The sequence below is a fragment of the Marmota marmota genome, unplaced genomic scaffold, assembly GCF_001458135.2.
Source record: "Marmota marmota marmota unplaced genomic scaffold, marMar, whole genome shotgun sequence".
Taxonomy (NCBI): Eukaryota; Metazoa; Chordata; class Mammalia; order Rodentia; family Sciuridae; genus Marmota; species Marmota marmota.
Window position 1 is genome coordinate 3,209,698 of NW_025999969.1, and position 19,011 is coordinate 3,228,708.

General features: G+C 40.0%; 1 protein-coding gene across 3 annotated transcripts; it reads left to right on the plus strand.

The window, feature by feature from the left end:
- The first annotated feature begins 7,138 nt into the window (after positions 1-7,138).
- On the plus strand, positions 7,139-18,097 carry Adipoq (adiponectin, C1Q and collagen domain containing). Of its 3 annotated transcripts, none has more exons than XM_015499970.2 (3): positions 7,139-7,265; positions 14,993-15,214; positions 16,075-18,097. In XM_015499970.2, exons 2-3 carry the CDS (start codon positions 15,001-15,003, stop codon positions 16,593-16,595), a joined length of 735 nt encoding a protein of 244 aa, XP_015355456.1. In that variant the 5' UTR covers positions 7,139-7,265; positions 14,993-15,000; the 3' UTR covers positions 16,596-18,097. The 3 variants fall into 3 exon arrangements, with proteins under 3 accessions (XP_015355456.1, XP_015355458.1, XP_048660000.1); XM_015499972.2 differs by lacking the exon at positions 7,139-7,265 and adding an exon at positions 7,439-7,549; XM_048804043.1 differs by lacking the exon at positions 7,139-7,265 and adding an exon at positions 7,657-7,675.
- Positions 18,098-19,011: the final 914 nt, after the last annotated feature.

A 19,011-nucleotide genomic window follows, 5' to 3' on the forward strand; every position in this document is an offset into this window, starting at 1 on the left:
TGCCGCAGTCCGGCTGCAGCATAATAATCAGGGGGGGTGACGAATAACTTGTGTACGTTGATACAGCAGGAGTAGGAGCCGTTTATTGCAGGACAGGAGCAGTATTTATACATTCCACAGAGCTTATCTAATTAGCATAAACTAGATACATCAGTCAACCAATAAGGAATCTCCACACTTAATGGCTCGCTTTTGTTACTTCTCAAACCACTCCCTCTGGCATTTGCCAGGCACCATCCAGACTTGTTTACGAACTCTAACATTCCCCTGGCAAAATGCCAGGTGTTATTTTGACTTATTTACAGACTCTAACAAATTAATATTTTGTGTTTGCTCAGAGGGGGATGGGATCAAACCCTCTCCACTTGCTAAAAATAATTCCAATGACCAGACTGAGAATGCCACATACGGAACAAGAGGGTATGAAAAAAATTATTAATCATGAAATAAGGCTTTTGGGGCGGGGCGGGAGCAGCACAAGTTCCCAAGCTAAAGGGAGCGGTGAGTAGTTTGGGCTCTGAATTTTATTGTGGTCAGCACTGAGCCTAGGTGGGGATGCCATGAACAGGCTGGGATTTGTGTGACTTCAACTTCCTCAGTGGACCTAAGCTCTTTGATGAATCTATAAAAATGTTCATACTTGATTGCACTGGCAAAGGACAAAGTACCAGAACCTCCCTGATTTCCCAGGAGGAGACTTTCTGCAGGTCACACATTATAGATGGGAGACAAGAGGAGCCTTTGCAGTCCCAGTCATTGTTGGATGTCCCCGGAGCTGTCCCCAGGTGCTCTACCCACTCTGTCCTTCCAGTGTACATGTGTCCTCTTCTCCAGGGCCTTGCCCACAGTAGCTATCCAGAGATAGTTGGTGACTGGATTATGGTTGTGGGACATTTTGTTTTATTTTTTTTTTTGTGGTAAAACCCTCTGAAAGTATGAAGAAAAAAAAAAGAAAAAGACAACTCTTCTGTGGGTAAAACTTCTGTCATCGTTTCACTTGTTTGGATAAGGAGAAATTCAGAAAAATGAGATGCAAGTTTCCTAAAACTTTTGCAAGAATTGTTCATATCCTTCATGATTTTATAATATGGCCTATTGTTCCCTAGAGGAAATCTGGTAACATGCTTTAGCTGAAGTGGTTGGACTAAAGGAAGCCCTGATTCTGTACAATTTGGTGTTCTGAGTGTACACTAAATTCTAACTGTGCATTGTGCAATATTTAGAACAAAGAGAAATCATCCAAAATAGCATTTTCAGATTGTTTTTCAGAATCAGCAAGAAAGTGCAAAGAGATCAGCCAGTCACAGTGGCGCACGCCAGTAATCCCAGAGGCTCAGGAGGCTGAGGCAAGGGGATCAGCGCAAGTTCAAAACCAGCCTCAACAATGGCAAGGCACTAAGCAACTCAGCAAGACCCTGTCTCTACATAAAATACAAAATAGGGTTGGGGATGTGGCTCAGTGGTTGAGTGCCCCTGAGCTCAATCCCCTGTACCAAAAAACAAAACAACAATGCAAGAGATTAGCAATCTTCTCCCTTAAGCTGTTGCATGAGAACAACAACAACAACAACAACATCTGTCTAGGCTCAGAGAAATCTTATAGGAAAGAAGACTGCATACTTTTTCTTTTCTTGTCCTTTGTGGTACTGACAATTGAACCCAGGCCTCACACATACTAGGCAAAGTTCTCCACAACTGAGCTACACCACAAGCCCTACTTTTTTTTTTAACCCAATCATTTCTCAAACTTTTTCACTGCAGAACTCATTCCTTTGTATAATGCCACCTGCCCTGTGTATTACTAAGCTGCTCTAACAAAAAGACCCAATGACATAATGACTTAAACAATGTTTCTATTTCATGCAGTATCCAGGGTAGAGACCAAGACTGCTTCAAACAGTTACTCAAGATTTACCCAAGTTTCTTCATCTGGGTTCTCATTGTCCCTCAGAACAATTTCTTTATCAGTGTGGTTAAAACTCTGTCACAGCCATATCTATGTCCACAAATGGGGAAAATAGACGAATGGATCACATGTCCAGTACTTTATGACTCATCTCAGAAGTGGCACACATCACATTCTTTTACATTCATTGGAAAAAACTTAGTCATATGGTCACTTCTAGCTTCAAGGAGGAGTGGGAATTGTAGTTCCTAATGAGAGACCATTTCCATCTTATTTCTTATAGCTACATGTATTAATATATGCGGTAGTCGCCCCACCAGCCTGCAGCACAGCAGGGGCTAGAATCCAGAGGCTCCAACTCTTAGTCCAGAGCTCTCATCACCACATTAGCATCTCTGTGCTTGGCCAACATGTGTGTGAAGTCCTTCTCTACAGTAGCTCCCTGTCAGCGTGTGGATGGAAAGGTTTTTTAAAATTTATTTTTTATTAGTTCTAATCAGTTATACATGACAACAGAAAGCTTTTCCACTCATTGTACAAAAATGGAGCACAACTTTTCATTCCTCTGGTTGTACATGATGTAGAGTCGCACCATATGTGCAGTAATACATGTACTTAGGGTAATGTTGTTCCTCTTGTTCCACCAACTTTCCTACTGCCATACCTCCTCCCCTTCCCAGTTCCAAGATTATTTTTTAAAATATGAGCCTGCAAGGTGGTGCACACCTGTAATTCCAACTACTTCAGAGGTAGAGGCAGGAAGATTGGAAGTTCCGTATCAGCCTCAGCAATTTAGCAAGGCCCTAAGAAACTTAGCCAGACCCTATCTGAAAACAAAACAAAAACAAAACAAAACAAACAAACAAAGTGCTAGGAAAGTAGCTCAAATAACCCCTGGGTTCAATTTTCAGTACCAAATAAATAAATAAAACATGTCTTTGTATAGAATGTTCATGATTTTCTTTTTTAATTCTTTCATTTGACAAATCTGTAATTATTTTGTTTTTCAAAGGACAGAATGTCCTTTAAAAATTTGGGGATGTAGCTCATCCCAAATTACTGGGATACAGCTCACTGGTAGAGTCTCAGCTACTGGGAAGACGGAGGCAGGAAGATCCTTTGAGCCCAGGAGTTCAAGGCCAACCTGGGCAACATAGTGAGACCCCCCATCTCAAAAAAGAAAAAAAGAAAAGCTGTTTATTTTAAAGAACAACTTTGAAACTGGGAGCAACTTTGAACAACTTTGAAACTGGGAGTCTTTTCAGGCAAGACACAAAATTTAGGATCCCAAAAGGAAAATGTAAATAATTAGACTGAATTGTCACAAAAATATTTGTATAAAACATTTTTAAAGTAGATAGATTCAAGTTTCAAGTCATATAACAAAGGATAGATTTTCATGCTGTACAAAGAACTTTTAAAAATTATTTTAAAAATTTTTTTAAATATTTTAAAAATTATTAAGGACAATTGAACAGGAAAGAAACATAGTTCACAAGAAAACAAATTCATGTAACCAACAAATATATAAAAAGCAGTTTGCACTCATAGAGATAGAAAAATACAAATTAAAATGAGACTTTTTATAAAACCTATTAGAATATTATATATTTAAATATTTAACAGTACTGAGTATTGGCAAGAATATGGGAGAACAGGTACTTTCATGCCATGTTGAGAGGAATATAAATCAATATTGGATTTGGGAGATTTGATTTATAATAACTATCTAAACTTAAATTGTGCCTATAACTTGATCTTGCAATTCCATTGCTATAAATTTATCCTATTTATTCATGCAAATGGGCAAATATGTATGTATACACACACACACACACACACACACCCCTACACATACACATATATGTACATATACATAGATATGTATACATAATTTTCCAGGTTTTTTATGTACAGGGTTTTGTGTAGACATAATTTTCATTTTTATTTTTAGGATTAATTCTTTTTTGTCAACTTCTTCTTTCTCCCTTCCTCCCTCCCCTGATCCCTTTCTATACTTTATTGGTCTTCCTTCTATTTTTGTATTTATTTTTGAATTGGTACCTTATAGTTATATATAAAATTGGAATGCATTGTGATATATTCATACATGTATATAGCATAATTTGTTAATTTATTATTAGTGCCACACATTTTCTGGGTTTTTATAATTATTTCCACACAGAGGAGTATGACTGCTATTTAATTTTTAAAGAAACTGTTGAATTATTTTTCAGAGTGGGTATATCATTTTCCATTTCCATTTTTTGTGAGTGATCCATTTTTATGCACTCTTGACCAAATGTAGTATTCTCATTATTTCTAATTTTAAATATATTTTATATTATCTATTTTACCCACACTTTTTCTTTTAATCACCCAAAATCCAACACATAGCTTATATTAAGTTTCATTCTTAGTGTTTCATATTCTCACTAGTCCACAGGGTGGACTCACTCTGCCATTTTTACAGTTGTATAATAACACAAAACTACCACTATAATATTTCTCACTATTTTTTATTTTAGCCATTCTACCAGCTATGTAGTGATATCTCACTGTGGCTTTAAATTATATTTTCCTCAAATGATTAATTATGTTGAATAACTTTTTATGTACTTATTTGGCACTTGTTTTCTCCTTTTTTTTTTTTTTTTTTTTTTTTTTTGCGGTGTCAGTGATTGAATCCAGAGCCTCACATGTGTATTAGGCAAGTGCTCTACCACTGAGCAACATACTCAGTTCAAGGAAAAAGAATTTTTCTTTCAAGCCATTTGTAGGGATTTGGAGGATGGAATGGAATCCAAGATGTCGACCTAGATCTGTGTGACTACAAAATCTACATGCTTTCTAATAGCTCAGGGATGCTGCAGGAATGCTGCAGGGTGGACTCACTCTGCCATGTGCTCCAAATTTAGTATAATTTTTCAAAATAAGGTTATTACGCTTACTTATTTCAGTTAAGATTATTCTTTAAAAATTATGATTAAGCAAAAATATATAGCAAGTTATATATGGCAAATATATAGTTAAGTTTACCTTTACCATAGTTAAAGGAAACTGAGTCATCTTGCCTGTTATTCAGTATCCCAATTCACATGCTGACTTGAACAATACATGGACCCCTGGAGAAAATGGTTACATTTATGTGGTTACTTCATTCTAGATAGCAACATTTCTGTCTTGGGAAAAGAACTAGCCTCAAGGCATTTCTGATTGAATGTTTTCCAGTTATAATCTTTAAACCAGCATGCCCCAGAATTGCTCTTTCCACATGATGGCCTTTGTGGTGGATGGCAGATTTCCCTGAGGCCTCACAAAATAACAGGCTTTCACAATGTCACTGGCTGACAGCCAGACCCAGCACAATCTTGTGTGATTGTGGGGCTAAAGTCATTCCACCTTTGTGCAATAAAGACTGCTGCATTCCCATAAGGGTAGAGGAAAATGCCCACCCCCCTACCCCACCACTTTTTTGCCATTCCAAAGCTACCCTAAAGCAGATACATGAATATTGCTTTCTCAGACCATCAGGAGGGGGAAAGGACATGAGCTATTAGAAAGCATGTGCATTTTGTAGTCACACAGATCTAGGTTGACATCTTGGATCTGTGACTTGAACAAGCCACTCTGGTTGAACTCTGGGTTCTTTATTTGTGAAGTGGGAGAAAAATCACAGTTATCTCCAAGAGAGTATTGAGTATGAGCACTTGCTTATTCATTGATTAGACATTCATTGTTATTTACCTTGTACCAGGTCCTGTTTTAGGGGTTGAAGGATACAGCCTTGGATAGACAAACCCCTGTTCTCATGAAATTTACATTCCTAGAAACAGTAACACAGACCAAACATAAATAAGAAAATTTAAAAATAAATTAAATAAATAAAAATAAACCAGTAATGTAGCTGAGAGTTTCTACCATTTCTTTGTTTTCTCCTTAGTACAATTTACCTGCTAAAGTACATGGAACCTCATTTTTGCAGGCACCCTACGTAAGCCAGTAGACCTTGGAAAGGACCTCAAGTTTCCAATTTCTGTGTCCTAATGTGATGTTTCTAGAAATATTTGCATATTAGCAGCAGCCCAAGGCTTTAGGTCAGAATTTTACTGGTGGACTTGACTTTTCTGGGGGACTCAGGGTCTGTGTTGTCGGTAGGGGGTGGTGGTTAGGGGGCAGGTGACATGCCCAGCCTGTACCTGAGAACATTTTGTTTCTGAATGTCCTGTTAAAGTTGTGGCTGGCATCCAGAGCCTCTGCTCGGGTCATGATCAATTCATTAGGATTTGTGGATTGCAAGAATTAACTCTGATCCTGCCTTTCAAAAATAAAATATTAGTTGTCAAGAGAGACCAGGGTGTTGAATGTTGTCACTCCAACCTGAGCCTTATAGGAATACCTAAGTGGGGGGCAGTTTCCAGTCCTGCAGGCTGGTTCCAGTCCAGGGCTGTGTCCCCTGATAGACAGATTAGACCTATGCTCAATGTACTGGAAAATCAGGGCCCAAACACACACATAAAGTTTATTTGTGAAACTTTATTTTGAGATTTAGAACCAGAAAATCCTGAAATATGGTGTTCTAATACCAACTTTTATAGATGTTTTCTGTCATATTATATTTGATTTTCATGTAGGCCATAAACTTTGAGAATTCAGGACCTCTAAATGTTTTGAACTTGCCAAGCCCTACACCACTTGGGAACTTTCCTTCATCTCAGCTCTTAGAATTAATACACAAAGTCTTTCCTAAATTCAGGGTCCAGGTCGGAGAGTAGAGGGTGCATTCTATTTCTTACCCTCATGCCGAGCACCATCTGGCTGTTCTTCCTGCTTAAATCTTGATGTCTGAGCCACACAATCTCATATTTAATCGTGCCCAATAAGCAGGAGTGTGATATAATAATTAATATCCCTGATTTATTAGGAAAAGACTGTGGGAGAAGGAGGTCTCTTGGACAACCGAGCAATTTATTTTATTTGAGAAAGTTTCCTCTCAGATACAGAAATGTCCTGTTTTCCTGTTGTGATCTTTACCCCTGTCCTGCTTTCTGTTGCTGTGGTAGAAGGCACAAATAAGGGTCAATGTGTGGGAACAGGAGTGTTTTGACTCAAGATCCACTTGGCTTCCTGAGTCTTCTGGGTTGCACCAGGTTCCCTAGGGTGAAGACCCAAGATGATTGCCCGGGACAAGGTGCCCATTCATTGGTCTTTGGCCCTTCCTTGGCTGGCCAATGAGAAAGGACATTTGTGAGGTGGGGACTGTCTGCCCCCATGAGTACTAGGCTCTTGAGGGAAGGCCTTCTCCTTCTCACATCCGTCCATCTTGACTAAGTTGGTGGGTCTGATTCCATACCAGAGGGTAAGAGCAATTCTATTAAGTTCCAGGCTTGGGGGGCGGGAGATGACTGCCCAGCCTTAGTTGGGATGTGCCCAGGTTTTCCTGTCTGTCATAGTATAGAATTTGTTATGGGCAAAACCCAGGGGAAGGCAGAACTGGTCGAAGCAGACAGGCCTCAGAATTTTTTCTCAATTCTCCAGAACTCCAAGAGAGAAAGAATTGTTCCTTCTGGCCAAAAAGCCCAGTGCCATCTTGAATTTTCCTAATTCACTTGTGGGAAGATGCCTACTGAGAAAAAGATTAAGGTCAGTGAATGGGAGGGCTTGTCCACAGATGGAGTCAGATTTGATAAAGGACAAGAGGTTAAATCACTTCTCAGCCTGACCAGGTACAGCAAAGGAATCAGCATGTGCAGAAGCAGCTTGGGAAAAGTTAAGTAGAGGTTTGACCTCAAACTTGAGTTTAAAATTGGCTCTGCCACTTGATTCAGTTCAACAAAGATGGCTGGGTATGTGCTACTGGCCACACACTGGGTGGTTCATGAGATAAAAGATGAGTGTGATGTGGCCATTGTCCGTAGATTTGGGGATATCATAGCTATGGGGATATCTTGCCAGGCAATTGAGGGTTTCAAGTGAGGTAAAGAGAAAATAGTCTGGGAAAGTTATAAAAAATCTCATTTTTGAAAGGTACTTTCTGAGAGGAGCGCCTGGATCTGCCTGATCTTTGCCAAGCCCAATCCTATTTGTCCCAGAGAGTGCTGCCTCTGAAGCTTCCTGGTGGTTTTCACCTGTAGAAGCAGTGGTCAGAATGGGGTGGGCAGGGGTAGGGGATTTAGAAGTCAGAGCAGCCCCTCATGGATTAGAGGACACAGCTCCCTGATATGGAGATGTTCTGGCTTTTTAATCAAGCCTCATGCTTGATTCTGATTCTTTTTTTTTTTTTAATTTTTTTAAAGAGAAAAAGAGAGAGAGAGAATTTTAATATTTGCTTTTTAGTTTTCGGCAGACACAACATCTTTGTTTGTATGTGGTGCTGAGGATCGAACCCGGGCCGCATGCACACCAGGCGAGCGCGGTAGCACTTGAGCCACATCCCCAGCCCTTGATTCTGATTCTTGATTTACTCCTCTGGTCTCTGTTAGGAGTAAGGCTTGTTCTGCCTTGACTGGTTGGGGGCAGAATATCCTAGCAGAATATGGCCAAAGGAACACAGTGGTGCCAGCTTGGCTAATGGAGCTGAGCAGTAGAAATCAAACCCTGCAGCCTCATCAGCGGCCCTCTGTTGTCACCCTTCCTTACGTCTTGAGAAGTCTCAAGGAGAGACACCAGTCTTGCTTCTTGTCCTTTTTAAGGTGGCTGCAGGGACAAACTCTCTACTATCTGCTCACCAAGTCAGAGGATCAGTACTCCAGGTACTTGGCTGAGGTCAGGAGTGATGTGTTTTGGAGATCAGGAGTGTTCAATTGGGAAAACTTCTTGGGGAGAGAGACTCATCCTAAAAATGCAGTGGAAGGATGTTTTGCTTTACCAGTAGCTTGAAGGTATGAGTGAATGAGCGTATGCACGTGTGTTTGTGTATGGGTATGGCGAGCCTAGGAATACTGACATCTGTTTCAGGCTGAGTGAAAACTTTCAGACAATTCTAGGAGCCAGACAGAGTTGAGTAGATTTACGATTCTACCATTTATCATTAGGCTTTATCATGCAAAATTGCCAATATTTTACTATTTCAAACTTTAAGAGTAGTAATTTCAAGCCACTTAACCAATTGTTGTGTGTTATGAAGCCAGCATTTCAACCTCTTTGAGTCTGAGGGTCTCTTATAAAGTAGAGTCCAAAGTGGGGGTATGGGAGGATGAAATAAAGTCAGATGATATGCCAAAGATGTTCACCAATTTCAAAGTGTTCTTGTGTACCTTATCTCACATGATCCCACTTAGCAGATTGGGAAACAGAGTCTGAAGGTCAGTGGTGGATGGTTTACCGTTTTGGAAGTTGTAACAGAGATTTCTCTGAGATCATTTCTTTTATCTCTATTTCTTTATCTCTAAAGTGTGGGTCAGTTTCCTTCCTTCAGGGAGCTCTTGTTAAGGTGAAAATAAATGATGTGTAAATACTCCTCGCATGGTATCTGGCTTCTGTGAGGATCTAATAAATACTTCCCTCTTCCTTCCCTGCAGTCTTCCCATTTGAAAAACCAAGTCAGTGATGAGATGATTTCTGAGGTCACTTTGGCTCTGGATGTGAGGATTTTGTGCACTGTTCTGACTTTTCCTGCTGGAGCAGTTGGCACCAGCTTGGCAACCTCTTCCCCCATAGAGCTCTGTCTCTTGCTAGTCCCAAAGGGGATCCTGTCCTTGTATTTCACAAGATTATGCTGTTGCTATTGAAATTCCAGCAGGTCAAAGTGGAATTTCTCTTATATTTTTAACAGGAAAATGAGAGATCATACTATGGCCCCTTAAGATCCCAAGTACATCATGATCATCTCCTTATGAATTTAAAAAGGGAATGAACTCATGCCTGTGTACAGTTTGCCAGGAAGATCAGGCCAATGTGGTGATTTTGGTTTCAAATTGTACTTTTGCTCTCATTTGCTTGTTATCCTTGGATAGAAATTACTGAATCTCTCTAATTGTTGGATTTCTCTTGTGACAACCGAGTTCTATCTCCTAGCATTATGAGTGAAATGAGAAAAGAGTAGAGGAAATGGACATTGGAGAGGAAGGAGGGAAAGGCAAAATACTGGGGAATGATATTGGCCAAATTATATTGCTATATTATGTGAATGAACATACATGTAATAACAAAACCCAACATATGTACAATTCTAATGCACCAGTAAAAGAAAATGATGGGGAGAAGGGAAATGGATATGTAACAGTAGTCCAAAAATATTTGTTTGCTTCTCTTCTCTCACTTACTATAGAGCACTTTATATGTTCATAAAATACTTTTTCATGCTTTCTACCAACTGATTTTCATAACAATATTGTGAAATAGGCTAGGTAAGAATTAATATCCCACATTTATAGATAAAGCACATGAAGTCGGAAAGGTGGGTAGGAGAAGTAAGACACCCAGAGAGTGAGGAGGAGCCTGGGGGAGAAGCCAGGTCTCCTGCTTCATAATTTGCAGGCCAGGTCTTTCCACACTATCCTCTGTCATCCCCACTCCATGGGGAAGAATACTAAAGGGAAGGTGTGTGACTGCAATGCTTTCCCTCCTGGGCTATGTTGAAGAACTGTCTGTTTTGGGGATCCAGAGGACCAGAGTTTGATTTCCAGATCCTCTGTGTTTAATTCTGGGATCTTGGGCAAGTCACTTAACCTCTCGTTTTCCTCACTCCAAAATGGACTCAGTCATAACTGACATTTATTGAGCACTGACATATACCAAACCAATGTCCTAGGTCATTAAATCCTCCAACAAGCTTGAAAGACTATAACACATTAAGGGTAAGAACAAATAATTGGCACCTAGGTACTAAGATTGTAGAGTCTGTGCTTCTTATTCTACCCCATACTGTCTCTCAAGATGGTTGTGAGAATTAAAAGAGACATTACATGAGGTAGGGACTTTATAGGTAATATTTTCCACAGGCAAAGGATTATAAGCAGTCCTAGGATTTAGCTTTATGACCCATGTAAGTTTTTCTTTATAGGTATGATTAAGTCTTAGATTAATCCTTAGTTTCATTTAATAATGTTTTCCCCATAGAAACAGACGTTTTTGGAAATCAAAGCATAACAATTCTTTATCTAAACAAAGAATACAAATAGTTTTGTAATTTTTTTTTTGAAAATGAGGCATCTTTACATTGACTTTCAGTAGTTATCAACTGCTCATTTTTCATCTAGAATTAGGTTGGAATGCAGCCTTCTTCAATCAGACTCTTCTCTCAGCATCAGAAACGTCCTGATGTCCTCATTCCTTTCTCTTCCCTTTTCTGCACCTCTACCCTATGCCACCCTCAGAGGACCCAGACTGATTACATCTGTAACTGGAGAAAGCTGTCCATAACACTGAAGTGTTGGAGACAGATGATGTTCCCTTGGGTTACGAGAACAGGATCTCAATTTTTCAGAGAAGGGGAGGAGTCTTTGCATTTCCTCCAAGCATTTGGGGTAGACCACCAACCCACCTTTTATCTTTAGGTGCCTCCGCTAGTTTGCACATTCTGGTCTCTCTCCTCCTGTCTCCCTACGGAAAATAACAGAGCCGCACAGATTTTTCTTTCCTCATTTCTGCAGAACACAAGCATAAAGCCAAAGTTCTGAGTTTTATTGGTAAAGTTGTAAGAAGAGAGGGCAGGCATGCCAAATAATGGGAAAGTTTAAAGACACATGAAATCTTAAGTTCAGAACAAGCACCTCCTGAAACATACAGGGGGCTTTGCTGGTCTCTTCTTGGCTTCTCCTCTAATTCACTTCTTTCTTCTAACCTTGGGACATACCAACCTTGAGCTACCTCTCATTTTGTTTCCGGCACTTTCCCAAGTCCTCCAAATTCAGTAGAGGGCGATCAAGGCACACACAGATGAGAAAAGGAGTATTGAAGGACTCTTATGACCCCTAAGGAGCGGCACCGGTCTCTGTGGCTCTTGTTTGTCACTGTCCCTCTCCTTCTCCTATCTGTCTGCCAGTCTCATTCTCAATTCTGACTTTACTTATAAAATTATAATAGAACCTGATATTTGATAATGATGCATCAGATCAAAAGAGAGGGAAATGTTAATTTAATTAAAGGAGCTTAAATAGTTGGTCTTCAAATGGGCGAAAAAATCATTGAATATCTGGGATCACAGCTTACATCAAGACAAAACCAGAGATGGATTAGAGAAGGAAACTTTCAATATATCAAATGATAGGAAAAATAGAAGAAAATCAAATATTTACCCAATCCCAACCTTGATAAGGACTATTTAACACCTGGAAACAAAGAAAACTATCTATAGAATTATCTATGTAAAAACGAAACCTTCTATATAAATAGAAATTAGGATAAACAGAAGGATAATCTAATACCGGAGAAAACAGTCCCAGCATGTATGGCAAAGTGTTGATACAAAGAGCTCACACATGTTGATCTGTAAACATTATATTCATGATAAATTGAGTAACAAAGCTATCTGAATAAGGAAATTAAATTAGGAAGTAGACCAGGCATTGTGGTGTATGCTGGTAAATCCCAGCAGATCTGGAGGTGGGGAGTAGGCAGGAGGATCACAGGTTCAAGCCAGCTTCAACAACTTAGTGAGGCACTAAGCAACTTAGAGAGACTTTGTCTCAAAATGAAAAATAAAGAGGACTGGGGGTGTCGCTCCATGGTGAAGCCCCCCTGGGTTCAATCCTGGATACAAAAAAAAAAAAAATAGGAAATAGGACTTTAATAAAATGTACAAGTCATTAATGACTCAAGGATGCAAAATATAGCAGTGAGATGCCATTTCTTTTGCTCACTAAACTAACAACAAGAAAAAAGTGTTTTTCATGATAATATTCAAAGCTGGTCCTTTTATATACATGCTAACATGCTACTGGACAGCAGAGTGACATCCTCAAGTATGGGAATGTATATCAAGATACTTGAAAAAATGTTCATTATTCTTGGTCCAGGAACTTCTAGAAATATGTTATATTGGAATAATAATTGGAGGATAAGTCATATACCTATGGGTGCTTAAAATATCATTTAAAAATGATATGTAATATTATTTATTACAGAATATAAAATGACATTTTAAAGGAATTTAAACTGAAAGTTCCCCAAAATAGAACATTCAAGTATATTTTTGTCAAGTCCCCATTGATGGATTAGCATTCAGAAAGTGTGGTTATAAAAACTATAAAATGATAAAACAAATATAGAAGAGTAAATTTCTGTGTAAAGTATAACTTCTACTATTTAAAAATAAACAGGGAGGGGCTGGGGATATAGCTCAGTTGGTAGAGTGTTTCCCTTGCATGCACAGGGCCTTGGGTTCAATCCCTAGCACCACACACACACAAATAAAATAAAATAAAATAATAAAAATAAACAGAAATTCTTGGTATTAGAAATTAATTTCTTTTCTGCAATTTCTAAAAAGCTTATGCAACACATATACACATGCATATATGTGTACTCACAATATAAATATATATATAAGCACACATACATACATATATATACAGATGAAAAATGAGTTGGTTGTGCCACATGAAGAGGGCAGCATAGTGCCCCAGGTAAAAGGGTGTAGAAGTGATATTCCAGATACCATGCAAATCTGATGTAAGATTGCCAATCAGGGTCTTTCCTACATTCTTCACAGAGAAGCAGTTTATTCTAAAAACAAATCTTATTCTGAAGCTTCATGTAGTATAGGAGAGACCAGCAAACTCATGAAAAACAGTGAGTCTTTGGAGTAAAACAAGGACATGGAGTACATTTCATTTAGGATCAGGTTTTTGTAACTCACCACCTTATCTCACAGAGGATTTTCGTGATGCCTCTAATCCAGGATCCTAGAAACTATTTCCTACCCAGCCATTCTTTCTTCTAACTCCTTGTTTAGAGAAAAATGGAGAGACAAAGACCCCGGCCACCAGATGTGGCATCTAAGATCATCCAATGATGATCTCCCAGACTCTAGGAGGGGTCCAAAGTCCATAAGGAGCCTGAATAGGGCCCTCTTCTGGGAGGGGGCTATGGAGGGTTGATTCTGGGAACCGGATGCCCTTGGACACCTATCCCACTTGAGCTCTCTGCTAGGGCTCCCAGAATACACATTTTAATACACTCCACCATCCCTCCCTTCTTTTCTCTTCTTTCTTTTTCTCTTTCTTTCTCTTCCCCTCTCTAATTCTCTCTTTTTCTTTCTTTTGTTATAAAAATATTTATTTGGTTTCTGCTCTGTGTTTGCAAAATATTAGACTTGCCGGATGGTGTCTGTTTAATGGAAAAACAGGTGAGCAAAATAGGAATTATAGTAGAGTGCAAAAAGGGTAATAATAGAGGTAAGACAGGAAATTGGGGGAACAGAGGAGGAATAACCAACCCAGATGGGAGAGGGAGGACAGGAGGACTTCCTGAAGAAAGTGACATACAAACTGTGTCCTGAAGGCTGAGTAGGGTTTGGGAAGTGAGGAGGGATAGGTATGTGGCCCAGGCAAAGGATCAGTGGATGTCCTCATAGGACAACACATCTCTGGTTGTCTGATTAGTTCAAGGTGAGGCTCTGTGTATACATGTACCAAATGGCCAAATATATAACCCAGGAGAGGGGAAGAGGAAGAAAGAGAAGTGTGGGGAGAAAGAAGGAGGAATAGTCACAGAAATTGAGAGAAAAGGAGGGAGAAAAGAAGAAGAAGAAGGGAGACAAGGAGAGAGAAATTGGTTGAGTTGAGTAGACAGATCTGAGTCATCATTCTTGGAAAACTCAAGAGTGGTGATTGGCCAGCTGCCTCTTGGAGCATTCCTTGTACCTGGTCCTGTGCTCAGATATGGGGGATTTGAAGAGAGTCATCCCTGCCATCATGTATTCACACTCCTGCTGAGGAAAGGAAACTTTGTACAGGGAATAATGCTAAGTATTGCAAATTTGGGGGTAGAAAGAGATCAAGGTAAGTTAAAACAGTCAAGGAAGTCTTGACAGTTCTTGGAGTGGACCCTACTGAGGTGGTTTAACTGCTACACATTCCTGACTGGGGGTGCTATTGTGGGAACTGCCTCTCCCATGGCTGACAGTGTCCATGTTGATTTCAGGACTCAGGATGCTGTTGCTGCAAGCCCTTCTACTGCTATTAGGCATGCTTAGTCATGCCCAGGATGTTACTACTGAAGGGCCAGGAGCCTTGCTTCCCATGCCCAAGGGGGCCTGTGCAGGTTGGATGGCAGGCATCCCAGGGCATCCTGGTCATAATGGAACCCCAGGCCGTGATGGAAGAGATGGCACCCCTGGTGAGAAGGGTGAGAAGGGAGACGCAGGTAAGAACAAGGTTTTTTGTTTCCTTCATCATTCCTGGGTAGAGGAGGGTCTCCAGGGCTCCATGAGAGCACTAGTTATTACTTAAGGCCTAGACACAGGAAAGATGCAGCACTTTTTTCTTATGTGACCATTAAGCAGCCTGGAATGGATTTTGAGTTGAATGTCCAGGGGAGAGACAAGGTGTTACCTTTAAACCCAAATGACTCCGATCCACCTGCATCTCCTTCCTTGTCCCTTTTCCCATCCTCTTATTCCCCAAATGTTCACTTTTCCTATTCTTTTCTCTTTCATTCCTGTTTCTTCCAGCAGCATTCAACCACTCTTAACTGCATACTCTCCAATGTTCTCCACAAGTTTCGGAGAACTCTTAGTTTTGTTAAGAGGATAACTCTAACGTACAAGACTCTGTTACGGGTTACTACAAGAAAGCCAAACTGAATGTGAACAAGTGTCCAAAGTGTGGAACACAGAGAAAATATGCTCAATGAAGATCTGGATTAATATGAAATTTCTTTGAGAAGGCAGGGTTTGAGTCAGACCTTGAAAGATGTGTAGGCAGAATAGAGGAGAGAGGGCATCATGGACAGAGCAGATAGAGGGCAAAACTGTAGTTGGTTGAGCCAGTATACTAAAGGTTAAAAGGTAGAGAGTCTATGATGGAGACTTATAGGAGATAAGGTTGGAGATTTATTTGTGAGAACCCGTGGGGCTCTGGGGTATGTATAAAGAGGAGGTGACATTTCTCCTTGTTCTGTCAGGCAAGCTGTGGGTGGAGGTCCCAGGGACAATGGTTTTAGCTGGACAAAACCTAGACAAGAGCTCCATTTCCTGTGGTCACTGAAATTGTCTCATTCTCTAGGTCTTGTTGGTCCTAAGGGTGACACTGGTGAAACTGGAGTGACTGGGGCTGAAGGTCCCCGAGGCTTTCCAGGAATCCCAGGCAGGAAAGGAGAACCTGGAGAAGGTGCTTATGTATACCGATCAGCATTCAGTGTGGGACTGGAAACCAAGGACACCATCCCCAATGTTCCCATTCGTTTTACCAAGATCTTCTACAATCAGCAAAACCACTATGATGGCACCACTGGCAAATTCCACTGCAACATTCCTGGGCTGTACTACTTCTCCTACCATATCACAGTCTACATGAAGGATGTGAAGGTCAGCCTCTTCAAGAAGGACAAAGCTACGCTCTTCACCTATGACCAGTACCAGGACAAGAATGTGGACCAGGCCTCTGGCTCTGTGCTCCTCCATCTGGAGGTGGGCGATCAAGTCTGGCTTCAGGTGTATGGGGATGGAGACCATAATGGAGTCTATGCTGACAATGTTAATGACTCTACCTTCACAGGCTTTCTTCTCTACCATGACACCAACTGATCACTACTCACTCTGAGCCTCCACCAGACCCAACAGTCAAAAAGTCAATTAAAGAACCGTCAACATCTTTCAGCATAGCAAAGAGATTGATTTTATTGTTCAGTATGAGAATTTTAAACATTATTGGTCCATTTACTCATTAGTTAATTAATTAGGATAGGATTTGGTTATGTGGAGAGAATGAGGTGGAATTAATTTTCACAAAAGTCATGTACTGTGTTTCTAGTCTTGAAGATGATATGATTCCTGGCCTCCAGGATCTCTTATGTAGTAGTAATAATAGAATAATAATAACAAGTACTGAGGGAGTATCACCCTGTAATGACTGCCAGGAAGTAGGTGACAATGCTATTTTGTGCCCACTGTGTCTCCTGACATTCATGCCAATCCTATAAAGTATACAGGAAAGATACTAATCTCCTCTTTTTACAGTTGGGGTCCTGAGGTTGAGAATTAAGTGGCAGAGTTAAAAATCAAACCCAGAGCCTTGGACTTTTCTTACTAGACTGTTTTCCCTTGTAGAAGAACATGGCCTCTTTGGAGTGGTGGTATGGGTCTGTTTCCCACCTCACCTAAGGATCTCTGAATTCCTCTTCATCAGGTCAAATCTACTCCCAGCAGAGCTCCCTCAGAGAAGGTGGTTGGTTCTATGGTAGGTCCCATCCCAGCGGGACCACGCAATGGCTTCTGAACTACTCTGTACTTGCTCTTCTCTGTCTCTCCTCATGCTCTTCTTTCCACCTAAGAAAACTGCTTCCATCTCCAAATGTTGAATTCTTCCCTGTTCCTCAAGTCCACCTGGATAGGAGCTTCTCTAATGTGACCTCTGTTTCTTGCAAACTTTCTTTGCACACAGTGTCCCTCTGTTTTACCATCAATGAGTATCCTGGATGTGGGAGACATCCTCACTCAAACTAGGGGCAACTGCCTGGTAAGGGCTTCCTTCACCCATGAATCCCTTGAAGGTCCTTGATAAATGCCTGATGAAGACTGATCTCTTGAATCTCATATGTACCCAGAATTAATTCCACCTCATTCTCTTCATATAACCAAAGCTTCATCTGTAGAAATATCTTTAATTTAGGAATTACCTGGTTTTAAGCACCAAATCCTTACTCAAATAGATAGCTTAAATCTTTTCCATCAGAGAAGGGGTGATTATGCTTTACAGAACTTAAAGAATTCTCCTTTAAAAAGATAACTTGAGCCTGAAATGAAAAATGCAGGGAGGAATTAGGAAACCATTCTTTCTATGGATACTGTCAAGACTGGGGATGACTTGGGCCTCCTGAATTTATTCTTTTTATTTTTTATTTTATTTTTTAAGAAGTACAGGTGGTTGATGGTGGTTTTAGGAAAAGTAACTATAGCGTGTGTATTAATATAGGAATGGAAAACCCATTTTTGCCTACAGTTTTAAGTTCTGGATGATTCCCTTTTATATGTATGTTGTTTTTCATTAAGTGGTTATTATGAAAAAATAAGACAAAAAAATAAGACAAGGCTTTGTCTTTTAAAGTACTTGCATATCATTATTTTCTATAAATAAAATTGTTATCTAACATTAAAAGTAAAAGCACTTGCTGCATGTGAAGTGTGTTTTTATTTCTGGAGGAAGGAATGTGGTTTAAAAAGGGATGAACTTTGGGTTAGTTAGGACACAATATTGTGAATAACAGAAAACCCAAACCCAAACTAACACAAGGAAAATTTAAAAAAAAAAAAGTTTTTCTTTTTTGGATAGAAAATACCAGAGCTATCCTGTTTTAGATAAGGAAGCAATTGTCCCTTTTTTATTTGTTCTTTCTCTGTACCTTCTATAGTGAGGCTTCACTCTCAGGAGCTGCAGAATATAGTTTGAGGCTCTGCCTCATATGTCAAGAAGGAATTAGCAGGGTTGGGGATGTAGACCAGTAGTAGTGTGCTTGACTAGCATGCTCAAGGCCTTGGGTTTAATCCCCAGTACTGCTAAAAATGCACAACCAAACCCCAAAACCATAACCTGCCCAGTTCTTGTAGCTTCACATCACACCATTCAGCCAAATGAATAGTGTCATTTCTGGTGGTTCCCAAAGAGAAGAGAGAACACTCTTTTCCAGAAGTCTCAGCAAGTATGTACTTGTATCTCATCAGCTTTGGCCAGGTTTGTGGGCCCATCTCTGACTAATCACCGGAGTCAGGAGCACTGACTACGCTCAATGACAAGTTTAATTATGGCTCAAGAAAGGGGTATTTAGACATATTTTCCCTAAAGCAAAATCTGGACACTATTACCACAAGTGGGAGAATGGATGATGAATATAAATCAATGCCTGTCCACACAAACTATTAATGTTATATTTGAATTTTCTTTGGCTTCTTAGAGAGATATTGCAGGCAAATTACTGTCAGTTTTCTCTAAAATTTCAACAAGTAG